Source organism: Diplotaxodon limnothrissa, linkage group LG11 (assembly GCF_057381915.1).
Source record: "Diplotaxodon limnothrissa isolate DT_005_m linkage group LG11, D_limnothrissa_male_GT1.1, whole genome shotgun sequence".
NCBI classification, from domain to species: domain Eukaryota; kingdom Metazoa; phylum Chordata; class Actinopteri; order Cichliformes; family Cichlidae; genus Diplotaxodon; species Diplotaxodon limnothrissa.
The window spans coordinates 28,018,728-28,035,775 of NC_140606.1; the positions used below are offsets into that span (position 1 = coordinate 28,018,728).

General features: G+C 41.3%; 1 protein-coding gene across 1 annotated transcript in view; it reads right to left on the reverse strand.

Moving 5' to 3' along the window:
• The window catches only part of kcnn3 (potassium intermediate/small conductance calcium-activated channel, subfamily N, member 3), a 56,252-nt gene that overhangs the window by 11,787 nt on the left and 27,417 nt on the right, over nt 1-17,048 (reverse strand). Inside the window, exons 3-6 of the mRNA XM_085365616.1 lie at nt 12,584-12,880; nt 11,391-11,512; nt 9,256-9,397; nt 297-407 (exon numbers count right to left, since the gene is read on the reverse strand). Of these exons, the coding sequence (XP_085221742.1) occupies nt 297-407; nt 9,256-9,397; nt 11,391-11,512; nt 12,584-12,880 (672 nt within the window). The remainder of the gene's footprint in view (nt 1-296; nt 408-9,255; nt 9,398-11,390; nt 11,513-12,583; nt 12,881-17,048) is intronic.

The window sequence follows — 17,048 nt, forward strand, 5'->3', positions numbered from 1 at the left end:
CCTTCGCTTACTCAAATAACATGGCACTCTGTCACAACAATACAGGGTGTAATGTGCTAGTTGGGGAGGGTGACGCAGTAGCAGTGAAAGAACAATCCTTTTAGCCGGGCTCTCGACGCCAAAGAAATTCTACAGTGTAAAATCACTTGCACTGCACATAAAAACCGCACTTTTACAAATGACAGCTGCAGGGAGAACGAGTGCTCTTTACACTCTGTGCTTTTGCTTTATTGCTGCTACAGACGACACACTCATTCACACGCACGCACTCACTGACATCGAGCATGCCTACACACCCTCTTGGTGAGTTGCGTGTCCATCATGAAGTTGTGTACATGTTTCTCGGCCTTGGTCAGCTCCAACTTCCTGGCTACCACGGCAACCACCAGAGCCGTACAGCCCGCACCCTATGAGAGACAAGAGGGGAGGGAGGGAGGAGGACAGAGTCAGCCAGTACAGAGGTGGAATTGGTAAATCTGTGGTTTTTGGACAGGGAATTAGTTCAGATGATTGAAGGGAGCAAGGACAAATATGAAGATGACAGAAGGAGAAGTGAATGGGAGAGAGGAGAGGATTAGGAGGAATAGCTCTGTTCCAGATCCACATTTCCTCATGTTGAGAGGCAAGCCAAATCTATTTTCACCTCCAATCCATCTGGTGTGAGATGCCTTCTATATCGCCTCTATAGGACGCTGAAATTGTGCCCCTTAAAGATAAAATCAGAAAAAAAAATATCACCGTTTGACACCAACTAATTTAATTTAATTGGATGTTGTCAATCCGAATTACGTGGTGTCAGTCTTCTCCTGTCACTGGTGGCTTGAGGCCTGCAGGATGTGTAAAAGTGTAAAACAGCACTAGTTTGTCTGTATCCCAGCTCAACCCACGTGGGACTCACGGCAAATTCATTTGGGAGAGAATGACAGCAGTCTCTCAACCAAAAAAGACATGCTTGAGAGGAGAAGAGGAGCAGGAACACAGGGAAGAAGACAGACTTAATTAACTTTTAGATTAGACACTGTATTCAATGGGGCTGTTGAGTGCTCACAGGTTCCTCTGAAGGGGCAGGCACCGAGAGGGAAAAAAGAAGAGAGAGGGGAAGAAAAGATAAAGAAAGTGAAGAGCAATGAGTAAATATAAATGGGGAAGGGAAGAAACATGGGCGGATGAATATATGAGGCGAGGGTGTGTGCACGGAATAGGAGGAGAGAAAGATGGAGAAGAAGGCAATGTTAATGAGGTCACATATCTCCTGATAAGTAATGAATTAAGATTAAGAGTGTTTAATGAAAATGTATGAGTGTCTTCCTTCCTTCTTGTAAGTGTGCGAAGCTCACAGTTGGCAGAGGATAGGAGTGACAGAATAAAGAGATATAAGGAGAGAAACATAGTGACTTAGAGCAACAGCGAGGGCGCATGCAACATTTTGAAGCGTGCAGGAAATAGCCGGGACTTCATCATGCACACTCCTGAACGACAAGACAGGTTTGCCAAAAATAACCTTGGCTGGGTTCAGTGAAATGTAACGCACAAACAGGCCTTAGTGCCCACATCTATACACTCATCCACTCTATTTGTGTTTATTCAAAAACTATGAATAAAATATGATGAGAGCCAATGGAAACCCCTTAGAGCATTTGTACATGTCTGCGCTTTAGGGAACAGAGCCCTCAGATAACAAACAGCACAAAATGCAGCGCAGTGTGCACGTGTTCACAAATGACCTCCTTGGTCAGAAACAGCGGGGCACTGATTGGTTTGTCGGGGCAGCCTTTGTGTGTGTGTATGTGGAAGCATGCGTTGACAAAGTGGCTGTATATGTGTGTATGTGTCAATTTGTTTGCACATGCATCTGCATCTATTTGCTTCCAGCAGCGCTCCCAGTGAAATGTCCATGCAGTGACACGACTGATGACGGCTATGCTGCTGTGATTTCTTCCATTTACCAGGGTGTTCCCCTTGTTTTCTTCAGTACAGCACAGCTGTCTACCCACTCAGAAAAGGGGGAATCACCCATCTGTGCCTTTGTGTAACACCCACGCGGTCCAGGTAAAAAGTGAATGCAAACAGCAGTGGAAAATTGTTTCCAAAACCAGTCAGTGGGAACATGCAGAGGGAGGAAAAAATACGGTTGAAAAAAAAACCAAACATTTAATATGCTCAATTAGTGTTCAAAATGCAAGCACTTAGAACAGAAAAGCCACAAAAAGGTTAAAAATGATAGCTTGTCTGCATCTGTTTAACCTGCAAGCCATCCACAACTGCAGTATGACTGCAGTTAAGCTGTAGGAAATAAAAATAATTATGCACAGTCATATGGTAAAACTTAAATGTAACGCCTACATTTAGGATGAATCTACATGTTAAAAATATTGGAAATATAGCCCACTGTAATGTAGGACATTTTAAAGGAGACCTCTTGCTCCTGAATTTATACTATACATCATGCAATCACAATAAATGAATATTATTTTTATGATTTATTTTTCCAGCACCATATATATTTTTAAGGTCTCTTTTCTTGATTTACAGTTCAAAAATGCCTTATTTATCTCATATTGGCTCTTGATGTAGCCCCCCTGATATCGTCTACTGAAAACAGGCAATCTCTGTAAAGAGCCATTTCTGAAAGCCTGCCTTCTTCTGATTGTCTCTCGAATTGTTTCTGCAGCACAATGATTCTTATAGGCACTGCAGTTTCCTGTAACCAGTGTGGATGTTCTTGAAAGAAATTGTAAATCTTCTACAAAACATAATTTCTTGATCTCTAGTGGAAATGTTTTAAACGCACCTCCACCTGTTTGAGTCACAGATTAATCTGAAGACTGGACTCAAGGAACAAAAGCTTTGACTGACAGACGGTTGCCAATACAGACGGCTCTAGCGTAAGCTATGTGCTAAGCTTTGCCACTGCTAATCTGATTTAGCTGAACTGCTTGTGGGTTAAAGCATTTTTAATGCACGTATCCATAAAATAATACGGCTTGTGTGGCTAACCAACATTCCAAAGCATACATCCAAATCAACAAAAGAATGGCTTCACTAGAAGATTATGGTTATACAGGGAGTGCAGAATTATTAGGCAAATGAGTATTTTGTCCACATCATCCTCTTCATGCATGTTGTCCTACTCCAAGCTGTATAGGCTCGAAAGCCTACTACCAATTAAGCATATTAGGTGATGTGCATCTCTGTAATGAGAAGGGGTGTGGTCTAATGACATCAACACCCTATATCAGGTGTGCATAATTATTAGGCAACTTCCTTTCCTTTGGCAAAATGGGTCAAAAGAAGGACTTGACATGCTCAGAAAAGTCAAAAATAGTGAGATATCTTGCAGAGGGATGCAGCAGTCTCAAAATTGCAAAGCTTCTGAAGCGTGATCATCGAACAATCAAGCGTTTCATTCAAAATAGTCAACAGGGTGTGCAATACTCAGAGACATGGCCAAGGTAAGAAAGGCTGAAAGACGACCACCACTGAACAAAACACACAAGCTGAAACGTCAAGACTGGGCCAAGAAATATCTCAAGACTGGTTTTTCTAAGGTTTTATGGACTGATGAAATGAGAGTGAGTCTTGATGGGCCAGATGGATGGGCCCGTGGCTGGATTGGTAAAGGGCAGAGAGCTCCAGTCCGACTCAGACGCCAGCAAGTTGGAGGTGGAGTACTGGTTTGGGCTGGTATCATCAAAGATGAGCTTGTGGGGCCTTTTCGGGTTGAGGATGGAGTCAAGCTCAACTCCCAGTCCTACTGCCAGTTTCTGGAAGACACCTTCTTCAAGCAGTGGTACAGGAAGAAGTCTGCATCCTTCAAGAAAAACATGATTTTCATGCAGGACAATGCTCCATCACACGTGTCCAAGTACTCCACAGCGTGGCTGGCAAGAAAGGGTATAAAAGAAGAAAAACTAATGACATGGCCTCCTTGTTCACCTGATCTGAACCCCATTGAGAACCTGTGGTCCATCATCAAATGTGAGATTTACAAGGAGGGAAAACAGTACACCTCTCTGAACAGTGTCTGGGAGGCTGTGGTTGCTGCTGCACGCAATGTTGATGGTGAACAGATCAAAACACTGACAGAATCCATGGATGGCAGGCTTTTGAGTGTCCTTGCAAAGAAAGGTGACTATATTGGTCGCTGATTTGTTTTTGTTTTGTTTTTGAATGTCAGAAATGTATATTTGTGAATGTGGAGATGTTATATTGGTTTCACTGGTAAAAATAAATAATTGAAATGGGTATATATTTGTTTTTTGTTAAGTTGCCTAATAATTATGCACAGTAATAGTCACCTGCACACACAGATATCCCCCTAAAATAGCTCAAACTAAAAACAAACTAAAAACTACTTCCAAAAGCATTCAGCTTTGATATTAATGAGTTTTTTGGGTTCATTGAGAACATGGTTGTTGTTCAATAATAAAATAATTCCTCAAAAATACAACTTGCCTAATAATTCTGCACTCCCTGTACAATGGCAGAGCCCGAACCAATATCCAATTAAATATCTGCCCAGATGAGCTGATGAGGGGTGCGCACAGGAGATGCCTTTGTAATCTAACAGATTTGAAGCACCTTTGCAACTTAAGTTGTGCCAAATATATTGCCAATTATTGTCAAGTCATGATGTGCCCTACTTTCAGACTCCTACCCAAAAAGAACCCATCCATACAAGCAGTTATTAGCGTGTTGTACATAAATTTGTTGCAGACAGTTGTTCATAAGTGGCGATTCTAGGCTCCAGTTGCCTAGGTAACCTTCTAATGTATTTTTCCAGTCTGTCAAATGTTAATCGACAGTATCCTTTGCTCTCATTGATAGCTGCTTCAGTCAGTCACCTTGACTGAGAAGCTGAGAAAAGTTCAACTCGGGACACACACGTTCTCACTTGACGTCACTTAATCTCATTGACTTCAGTTGATATCTGGTCAGCACCTTACTGCAAATTGCTTCCTTTGTAGATTACCTTTAATTTGAATGTATATATATATATATATATATATATATATATATATATATATATATATATATATATATGAAAAGAGGTTATTATTAGAAAATATTATTATTTCCCCACTATATGATTTCAGTTTGTTTTACAATTGGATCGAATGCCAAGGTTTTGCACCACAAAAACCTTGCATGTAAACATAGGCTTTTGGAATCCACTGTATTATTTCACAGTAAAAATAGGTAAAGCATACGCACATTCAATTTTTATTCATGCATACAGTAGTGCTCTCCAACAACCAATCCTTGAATAATAAAATGTCATATAACTACAGCTGTGTCTTACTATACTGCCATTCATTTATTTGTTTATAGACCAAGCCCTACTTCTCAGTGCAGTTTAATAAACACTTAATAATCACTTCATGTTGTACACACGACCTGTGTACAACATGAAGTGCTGTATCACATATGCTGTACACAACATTTGTGGTATAGTGTACCTAACCTCCATCTTGCTATCCACCCACTCACAACAACACACAACCACACACAAATACACACTAACACCTGGCACACCCCCAGGTAGCCTCAGGGCAGTGGTATATTCCAACACCGTTGGCCTTCATGTGTTGTCATAGTAACAACAGTGAGAATTTCTCCTTATGCAGTAGTTTTAGACAGTCAAAAAACAAACAAACCCCAAAACAAATAACAACAACAAAATGAAATAAATAAATAAAAGTTTTCTGCCTTAACCTGTCAGCCCTGCGCTCCCCTCCGACCCACCAATCCCTGTAATTCCATAACATTGCTACACCTGGTCTCTTTCTCGTATAGTTATGCTTTAACTTTCTCTTTCCACCTGCAGCCTCACTTCATCTCTGATGATCAACAAAAATAAAGCACTTTGACCACTGTGAAGAGTGTGATGAGAGTGTGTTTGTGTGTGACAGGAGAGGAGCGAGTGTGTGGGAGCTGTACTCAGAGTGTATGTCAAGTTCTGTGTCAGTGTTGTGTGGAGGATGTGGAGTCTGTAGCAGTGGGCTTGGGACCATTTGTATGCACCCCATTTTGTGTCTGTTTTTGTGTGCGTGTTACGGTAAAAGTAGTACTCTTTCTCAAACACAGACTAGATGATTCATCCAGAAAATGGGGGTATGTGTGTGTAAGTGTGTTTTTATTCACACATTTAATGGGCTATACAGTGAGCCGGCAGAAACAGAGAGAGTGGACAAAGTGAGGATGAAAGAATACACATGCAGGTTTTGGGCTCTTATGGAGATAAGAAATCCATTTGAATTAACTTTTTCAATCTAACAGATAACTTCAAAGACCAAAGTACATACTACAGAAGATGCAAAAGAAAAGAAAAAATGTAGTTTGGATTGTGAGAGTTATTTTAAGTTGTTCCCTTGATTTTTTTCTTCTTCAAACCAACGTCTAGCAGTCATTAAATTACATCTCAAGGCACTTCTCAACTGCCTTCAATACTGTTATAAATGGCATTGGCAAAAAAAAGGCTGTAGGTGTTCAAAGAAAGTGGAGAGATTTCACATTTCTAATCCTTTTTCCTGGTGGTCTTATGACTACTATAACGAAAAGAAGGCTCTTAAAATATTTCAAACTAAGCATTTGCACACTTTATGCAGCTGTTTTATTTGTGTAACACCTCCAACTGTCTTGGAGGTCCCAGTCTGCTCATGTGGACAACTGCCTGACGGTGGAGACATTGGGATGTGCCTGGTCCTTCAGACTATGGGGGCTGGCTCATGTTTGGGCCCATTTGCCCAGGTTTCTATCTGACATCGACCACTTTTGCACTTGTGTTTTTTGCAAAGATGGTTGATATATATATATTATTACACACTGTATTAATGTATTAATACAGTGTGTTACGTGTCCGTGGACTCCTAGTTGTTTTCAACTAATTTGGGGGCTCGTCTGGGATATCTGAAACTTGTTTGGTTGAAGCTTGTTTAGCTGTGTCATATGGAGTTGCTGTCACTGACTTAGTTTGTGGTTTCAAATATAACATTCTTCTTAGCACGCTTTTGGAGGCACCTTGACACAAAAATGGCTGCAACGTTTGCATTTTGTGTATGTATAAAAGCAAGCAAAAGGTGATGTGATATCACACTACAGTCACCTTTAGCAGTATTAACTTAAAATAATAATTTCCTTTATGACAATTAATCTCTTACATCATTGTGGAGCATTTTTGTCCGCTTTACAACATTGCATTAATTTATAAACAGCAAGCTTAAGGACACTTGGACTTTGACTGGGTAACAGATTGTAACGCCTTGATTCATTTCTTTTTCACTTATTTTGTTGTAGATTTGCTGCTGTATTTGGGGCATTGTTGTTGTTGCATGGACTAAGCTTTAGCTTTCTAGTAATACTTTGGTATACAGAGGAGTTAATGGCCAACAATGGTTCCCCCCTGACCAAATGAACCTTCCGATCGTGGGGCAAACGCTCTACCTAATGAGCTATCGCCTCATCTTGTCTGTCCAAATGACATTTTTAGAAGTTTTGTGGTTTATTCAAAAACAACTTGCGACCCTAAGCTGTGTTACCATGTTCTATTTTGAGAGAAGAGGCTTTCTGCAGTAAAGCCTTCCAAACAAGCCATACTTGTTCAGTCTTTTTCCAATTGTACTGTCATGAACTTTAACATTTAACACGTTATCCGAGGTCTGTATAAACTTAGCTGTAGCTCTTGGGTTTTTGCTGTTTCCCTAGAACATTGCATAATCTGACCTTGGAGCGCATTTGCTGGGATGTCCACTCCTGGGAAGATTGTGGCACTGTCTTAACACACAGCTGAATGCTCCAGACCAACAAACTGGAAAAAATATGTGCTTTATAGTGGTGACCGGACGTGCTGATAATCAAGTAATCAGATGCATTTGATTAGCAGCTACCCTCCACCCTGTCCTAATTCCCATGGAAACTTTCTTTTTTCACATGACTGTACTCACATGACACCCACTCATGTCAATCTTGTCAATGTCATATACTGAGGTTATATTTGTGATCATATAATCAAGTTTTACCTTATACCCTGATTCATCTAAGGACTGGTTTTGTTTAAATTGTCTTCTTTCATATGAACACACTGCTTTTATAAGTACAAGGAAAAATCTTATATGTAATGATGTCTTCTATTTTCACGAATGAATGAAGACAAACAGCATATTACATTATTATTTACAGTTCATGACAACCAACCTTTCCAGTGTCTAATACAATCTTTCTCATGTCCTCTACTTGAGGATTTCTAAGAAACACAGTGATAAATTGGAACTTGGCAATAATAATGGGCAAAAGCCAATTTGGAAAATGAATATCTATTCTGTTAATTACAGTAATTCCCCCAAATAAGCTGAGGGACCACTGAACAGTGAAGTCCAGCTTTTAATCTGAATAAAGTCTCCTATCAGTCATCGTATTCTCCTCTGGCAACAAGTATGAGGACCATTGTGTCCTTTGGGAAATGTATTCCCAGAAAATCATATTATTATTTTTAAACCCTATTTTTCCTTTCCTGACCTTATCTGCACAGGTTAACATACTTATCACATTTAATTTGAGAACATGCAATATTTAGTTATAGAGTTATTTTAAAAAAATCTAATTTTCTTGCATTTCAAAAGACGCAAATTGCCTCGACTCATTCAGAGAAGTGTTAAAGTAATAGTGACAAAGATGTGAAAGAAACAGAGTGAAAGAAATGTTCGAAGGAGGAAAGAACACCTGTGAAGTGAAGCAAATAGAGGATCAGTCGGCAGCTTAAACATTGACAGATGGATGGTAGATAGAAATAAACACATGGCCTCAGGGAAGGGGAGATGGACAGTGAGAAAAAAGATAGAAGGAGAAACACAAAAAAGAGAGATAGCACAAGAGAGGAGGAAAGTGGTAAAGAAAAAAAATGAAAGACCGACAGAGGAAAAAAATGAGAGTGGGAGGACATGGCACACTGAAAGGTAGGACCTTCATTATGCAATGAGGACAGACAAGGGAATAACACGCATAGAAACACACACACACACACATAAAAAAACACACACACACACAAACCACTAACATGCTCTTGTTTGCACGCCTACACACCCAAAACACACAGAAGCACAGATGCAGGCTAATTCAGAGAGGATTGCCCAAATGACACAAATGGGAGAATTTCTCTTGCAAATGACAGCATGCGCTCTAATCTGCTGACCTTTGAACGAGGGGAGGACAGCACTACTGGGAGAGCAGAGAGAGGGGACGGAGAGGAAATGTACTGACCATGATGCCCGTGAGCAGACAGACTCCTTTGCCACAGTAAGTATGAGGAACCATGTCTCCATAGCCAATAGACAAGAAAGTAATAGAGATAAGCCACATGGCTCCCAGGAAGTTACTGGTCACATCCTGGGCATCATGATACCTAAAAAAAAACAAACATGTTTATTGTTAGAGGATAAAGTCAGTCAATAGTAAAACATCTAAATAATAATAATGAATAAAAACAAACAAACAATAACTGTCCCACTGGTCCTGTCTGCGAATGTGGGCGTCTAACCGAAAAAAATGTTTCCAGCAATTTTGTCTGACGCATAACACATAACTGCATCTTTTGCCTCCATCGTTCTTGCCCTACGCGCAACACTGTTACCATAGCAACCAAACCTGGTGCAGATCTGAAACAAAGTTTTTCTTTCAATAAACTATTCAGCAGAAATATAATAAGATGTAACCTTGCTTGCTAGCAACAGATATATTTGCTCTGAAGTCTCTCTATTATCTAAGACTTAAAAGTCACATCTTTGGACGCCGTTCGAAGCCATTTAGTTTTTTTTTTTTTTTTCTTCATTAATTTGATTTGGAAAGAAGCAAAATGCCAGTTTCTGCCAGTTGGATACGGACCAACCGAGGACTCCCCAGCAGCCGGGCAGTGATGCATTTAATCAAGCCTATTAACCAGCTGACATTTTCCTACATTTCCTTGATTTATCTCCAAAAACATTTGAATACATCTCCTTTTGCTTTGCACTTGATGGCACATTACAAGCATTAAATAATCTGCAAAATTTAATTATCAATCTCTTAAATGTAACCGAACAACTGGATTTAGTGCTCTTTAATAACAACAGAGAAACAGATATGTTTGCAAGCCGTTTCATTTCTGAGCGTCTGTCTGCTGGATGCAACAGCGGTCGATAAATCACCAGTCTGTACTGCCATGTGTTTGCTGCTGTATTGAGTATGATATGGATTTCTCTTAATGTTTTTTTCATGTCATATATATATATATATATATATATATATATATATATATATATATATATATATATATATATATATATACTTATATGGCATGAAAAACACATATTGTGAGATGTGAAATAGGAAAGAATGAAAATAAAGCTGTAACACACTGTACTGAGCTGCTATAAGCATACTTTTAGGTGTTAATTAATATCTTTGTTAACAACTATACATGTGTAAAACATCTGCAACTGGTGTATTAAATTACAGGAACTGTTTGACTTGCTTATCTAATCATAAAAACCAGTAAAAAACAAAAACCCCAGCTCTGTCCACTTTTCAGAGTCATTGCATCTGTAAAACCACAATTTTGTGTACATTTTTACATTAAATCAAAAAAATGCGATATAACATGTCAGTTGGTGATCTACCAGCCGCAGCTATGGTTTTAAATCAAAAAGAAAGACTTAAAAGCGACATCAGTCACATCTCTGTCATAATAAAAGTCAGTAAGCTTATTCAACGTGATATTTCCAAGGTCAGGACATTTGAGCTCAGAATGTCTTCGGGAATTTTAATACACATTTTTGATGTGGGTGCTTAAACATACCCGTGGGTTAGTTATTCTCGTGTAAATGTATGAATCTCTATGAGGATTTGGCACCGTGTTTGCTCATGTAATGTTTCATTACACTGTGGTGAGGAGAGCTATATTGTACTGTTATTGCTATCTCTTTTTTACTCTTGACAAATGATCAACTATTAAGTCCTTAATTAGGTCCTTAGTGTCTGACAAACTATGTTCGAGTGTCCCGTAACAATATCAGATTGTTTATTGCTTAGAAATGCCTTATTGGAGGGTCATTAATGTTAATGAATGTTTTCTTCAGACACTATTATATTGATTTTTAATTTTTATTTTTAGTCTGACAAGCAGACAAATGAAGTAACAAATCCATTGCCTGAACAACTGCTGAGAAAGCCTCATAAACTGAAGTCTAAAGAGGGATTATGTTGCACAGACGTCTCAGATTATAGATTCTGCCAGTTGAATTTAATTTCTGAGTTGAATTCCTCATCTGATCACAGTCCAACACTCACACTCATGTACGCTCATGTACACGCAATAAACACCAAATCACAATCGCAAACGGACCAGCTTTAGTGCTAACCTCTCACACACTCGTACGGTCCAGGCAGCAATGATCCACAGAGAGATGCTGAAGACCAGCAGCACCGTCCCAGGGCAGATCGTCATAAGGGTTTTCATTACAAACCGCGTGTTAAAATGGACCTAAAAGACATTTAGAGACACACACATACACACATTGCTTCACTTTTTTTCCCCAGGAGTTAATCTTGTGCTGCTCTGAATCCTTATCCTGCACACTGTTTCCCAAGCGGACTTGATGTTTTACTAATTAGTCCTCTGAGTAGCTTTTGATAGCAGCACTCAGAGAATCTCCACTATAATTGGAGTCGAGATCAGGGCTTGCCCTCTGACTCGGGTCAGGTTATACGGTGTCTTTGAGTAACTGGCCTGTGTCAGTGTACTTTTTTTATCTCTGGCTCATTCATCAATAAGAGGCAGACAATCAACTTCTGGCAGATGGATCATTTGATGCTTGAGCCCTGGAAGGCTAAAGCAGCTGATAAATGAGTTGTCATTTACAGCTGCACTTCAGTGGCAGCTTCACCTTCCCTCCACGTTGATGCTGCCTGAGGGTCAGAAGAGAGCCGTCGCCGATACACGCGCCACCTGCTAAATTACTCGTCTAAAAAAATCTCCTCTATATCTCTCCCGCTGCACTTGCTCTCCTCCATCTAGTTTGCACGTTTGCAACATGCAACATCTCTACTTCCTGATCTTACAGCAATGTTTGTCGTATAAAGTCATTACAAATCTGGCATCAGCCATTTGTTGCACGACTTCAACATATTTCTGCACTCATACTGCAATTTCATTCTAGTTCTTTCTCTTCATGGCCCATTTGAGCTGTATGCAATAACTTGTTTCCATTTCACACTCTCATCTCATATTGTATTATGAAAGATCCACCACAGCTTAGATCTAAGTCTCTCAGCACAGTGACAACAAAAGGACAGGAAGGGGATTTGAAGCGGTAGATGAAAAGAAACAGCTGGACTAGAAGGACAGAAGGGGCAGGAAGAACTTCAGATAGTTAGAGCAAAAGAGGCCAAGGATAAAAGGCACAACATAGACACAGGCTTAATTCAGAGGAGAGAACTCTTGACCTTAATACCTTTACAACTCCATCACCTGTTTCCAGCAAAACCTTTCACATCCACACTTTTGAAGGCATACCGCTCAGAGAAACATCTACAAGATTAAAACTCTCCTGACCTTATTGAGGGCACCTATACTCCTGGAGGAAGCGTCGGTGAACAGTTTGCTGTGCAGAAGCATGACTCTGGCAATGAGGTAGAGGCGCAGGAACATGGGCACGCTCAGCACCATGTCCAGGTCAGCCTCGGCCTGCGAAGGCGCGTACGAGAAGGCCAGCCGTGCCCGCCACTGAAACTTAAAGTCCCCAGGCACCGGATGCACAGCAGAAACGAGCAGCTCCAGGGCGATTAGCAGAACCCTCTCCATCGTCATGGCGATTCGCCAGTCGTCTGCTCCGTTGTCGATGACAAACAGCTGCGGGGACAGGAAGGACATGTGGATAGTCAGTTGGGGAAAGGAGTTACGCTTCTTTTAATGTGTCGCTGAGAAAACTTTTCATCGTGATGCTCTGTTGGCACGGTCCTTTTCTCATCAGTACAGCTGACTAATCTGATGATTAAAGAACGCACCTGCAATTCAGAATAAATGTCTTCCCTGAGATGGAAAACACCATCCATTTAATCAGTAATCTATTCAGTCCCCACACAGTGCTTTGGCTCATTTTCATATAACCTGAAACTCTTCTCTTGCTAAAATTAAACCAAAGATGCTGATTCATCTGGAGCAGTGGCTCTTAAGCTAAACAGGTTTCTAATGATCAGAGAGACAATATTTAAAAAACAAGGGCAGTATGCTGTGATTTCAGCCGGTCTCATGGGCACATGCCAGCGATGACTCTGAAACTGGTGGGACACTGAGCCACTGCAGATGGGGCTCGGACGACCAGGGGAAAAATATGGAGCGAAACTAAGTTGAATGAATGTGATTTATTTGTTTATTTTTTGCAGGGAAAATAAATAAACAAGAGTCTGCAGATGGTACGGAGCGGACTTTTTTCATTAAAATTAAACTTAGATCCTTTTTTTTATTGTTAACTATTGGTAAAAAAAAATTAGAAAAATTGTGTTGTAGGGTGTGAACATTTTTCAGCTGTGTAAGTGGGCCAGAAAGTTTAAGTTTAATAAAGAAGGCCACTTTAATTGTGGTTTTCCCTCCTCGTACGTTGACGTTCGGGTTTGTAATTGCTGTGGTTACACTTGATATTGTCACCAAAGCCATCGTTATAAGGAAGTGGTAAGAGCAGGTTTCATTACGGGGGCCGTCCTCCAGACGGTGCTGACAAGAGCTAGTGGTTAGGGAGGAGGAGGTGGTGGGGTTGATGAGAGGAGAAGGCGGAGGAGGAAAGAGATGGATGAAGTGCAGAGGAAATGAAGAGATAAAGATAGGAATGAGGAAATATCAGGTCAGAAAGGGCACTGCAAAAAATCTCTTTGTTCTTTAGACACTTTTGACTTATTTGAGGATTATTTTTGTTAACGCAAAATAATATTTTTTTTTAAGAAAGCACCATTTTTGAAGCTCTGCATTTGGGATAAGTTGGAATTTTGCAGTGCACTGGCATACATTTTTCACCTCTCAAAACAAAATGCTAGGACTCAATTGTAAAATTTGTAAAGAGATTACTGCTGGGGGGAGAAAAGGTTAAGGAGCGAGAGAGAACCAGAAAGCAGAGACTAAAGAGAAAGGTCGGGGCATGGGGAGAGAAATGAGGAACTCCCCCGCTGGAAGTCAGCTGAGTTTACCAATTGATGTACTGCCTGGAGAAACAGCCAGTGCTAACAATTGCTCTTTACCACATGATTCATCTCAAGGGCTTTTAGCCCACACCAACATTTATTTAGGAAAACAAAATTCAAAATACAACAAGAGGTCAAATGAAAGAGCAAGCGGCCATGACAGCTGTATGTGTGTCACAGCCACCTGGTCACCGTCGTGATGAAGCCGAACTGAAGCTTTCTCAACCACCTACATGCATGCACCTCCACATTAATCATCACCTTCGTCTAGCACGGTCGGTTGCATGTTGTTCTACTTCTATTACATGTATGCACACATGCTGACTACATGTGTACAGATACACACATATGTAGCCTGCGCACACACCTGAGCCATTTTGCAAGCTATCATTTGCACCAAGGGTCAAACGCTGGCTGTACTCTTTAATGGTCTCACACAGCCTATGTGTGCGTGCGCGTATTTGCATGTGCGTGTGTGTGTGTGCGTGCACTGTACTTGTGTGTATCTGTGTATGGCTGGGCGAGTTGGTGAGAGAGTGTGCAGACCCAGCCTCGTCATGGTGACTGTTGCCAAGGCGACAACATCAAAGAGCAGCCAAGCTTAATTAGGATCCCCAGTGTGTGTGAGAGAGAGAGAGAGAGAGAGAGAGAGAGAGAGAGAGAGGGAGAGAGAGAGAGCCAAAAAGATGGAAGGGAGAGACGCGGCAAGAAGACGGAAAAAGGAGACACAAGAAAAGAGACTGAGGTGTGTACGACAGCGAGTGAAGAGGTACAGAGATGAAAGCACAGACAGGTTGTCTAGCACCCACCTTCCCCGCAATGGTTTTGGGTGTGAGTGACCCCTCAGATTTAGGTGACAAAAATCTGTTCACAGTGTCACATTATTGGGACTCACCAGCCATTTAGAGCAATAGACTTAATGTTTATGGCTCATGTTTGGGAGTTGTGTAATCATAGTTGTGTTTAAGTTTAGAATAAGTATCCGGTGTAAGTCATGAACTCCTGTGTGATAAAAACAGGTTTTCCGTGTTCACATGAGTGTTATCCATGCAGTAAAATGTATGTATATTCATTCATACTCACACGTTTTGCCCACAAGCCACCTGTCATTCATTCTTTTCTCCCTCTGTATGAATTTGTGTTTCTTGGCGTCTTTCTGCCTCCATTTTTCTTTCACCATCCCTCACTCCTGTTCCCTTTCTCGCTGAATGACATTTCTCCAAATCAAAACGGAGGTGATCCAGTTTCTTGCCACAGGAGGAAATGAGCACCTCTCCCTTCCTCTCTTTCTCTCCCCCCCTCCTCGCCTTCCCCTTCTGCCCTGTCCTCCCGCACACTGCTGCTGCTGCTGTCGGTCTTTTCCTGGCTAAATCGCCATGAGGAAGGGATAAATAATTAAATTCCATTAGGAAAGTAATCTGTCAATTGGAATGAGTGAGTGCCACTGCCCCCACATGACCAAGACAGAGGGAAAGGATGAGGGAAGAGAGTGTGGGAAAAGTGTATGCATGTGTGCACAGCCATCAGGAGACAAAAAAGACAGGAAGAGAGTGAAAAAAAACCATAAAGCGCCTGGTAACAATGATGAGGATGAAGAGAAAATAGATAAATTTAAAGTCTGTGCCATTACAGGCTGAGGGCAAGGGGCAAAGAATATAATGGAAAGCAGACAGGACAGAAGGAGGTTAAAGGAAGAGGAAAAAAATAAGCCTGACAGCAAAAGACAACGGGGATAAAAAGGAAAAGGAGAAATGTGCAAAAATGACAGCACTCCACAGGTGAAGGTGTGAGGTCTGACAGGACACTCTCCACCTAAAGCACTCCCTGCTCCAGCTGCTACGTCTGTAGCCCGCTGGTCAGTTTGTGACCTCTCCATCTTTTCTTCTCAGCCATCCAACCATGCCTCAACCATTTCTTGCTCCCCCCAGGCCATCGTACCTCTCTAATCGGGTTAAGTCCCCGATTGCAGATGTCTCTCATCACGGAACCAGATGCAGCACTGGTCAGACCCTACCAAGCGAGCAAGCAAGGACAATTTTGCACACTCGCATGCACACAAGCACGCATACGCGTGCACATGCACACATCCAGACGATCCTATAAAGTGCAGCAAAGACTGAAAAAAGAGACAGTTGCATGCAAATCAGCCTCAAGTCTCCATTTCCCATGGGAGTGAAAAAAGACTAAACCCCAGTCTGGGGCAGAGACAGTCCTACTCACTGAAGGAGATGATGATAGAGCGTACACTAAAAAGCATGCACACATACTCTTACACACAGTCACAGCTCTGGGGGGATGTCTGGGTCCTACAGCATGGAAATCCCTAGAACAGGCAGAAAATAGATTCACACACCCTGATATACGTGAATATTCAGAGAGGATAACACACTTTCCCTGACTGTGATTGCAGCTCTGAGGGAACACCCCTGTGGCTGTTTCTATGAAAGAGGAAACGAAGGGGAGAGGGTTCACCAAAGTGAAAAGGAAGTGTTGGAAAGTGCGAGAGATGAGGAAAGGTATGTGTGCATGTGTGATGCTGCCTCGTTTGCCACCAGTCTAAAAACAGTAAGTGGGAGAGAGTGAGGAGAGGTTTCCAGCAGCGTTGTCTGGAGACCAGGAATTTCCTCAGCGCGAATACACGAAAGACAAACTGAGATGTGAGCAATGGCCAGAGGCTTCAAATCCCATGTGATAAATTAACAATTCCTAGAAGTAAATGGTCAAAATGCTTCCTGCGCGTTACGAGTCTAAAGTGGATGCTGTAGTTTACCTCTTGGTTGTAGTTTCAAGGGCAAATGTACATTGTGCCAAAAATGAGAGCAAGACATCATAAAATAACCGTCCCA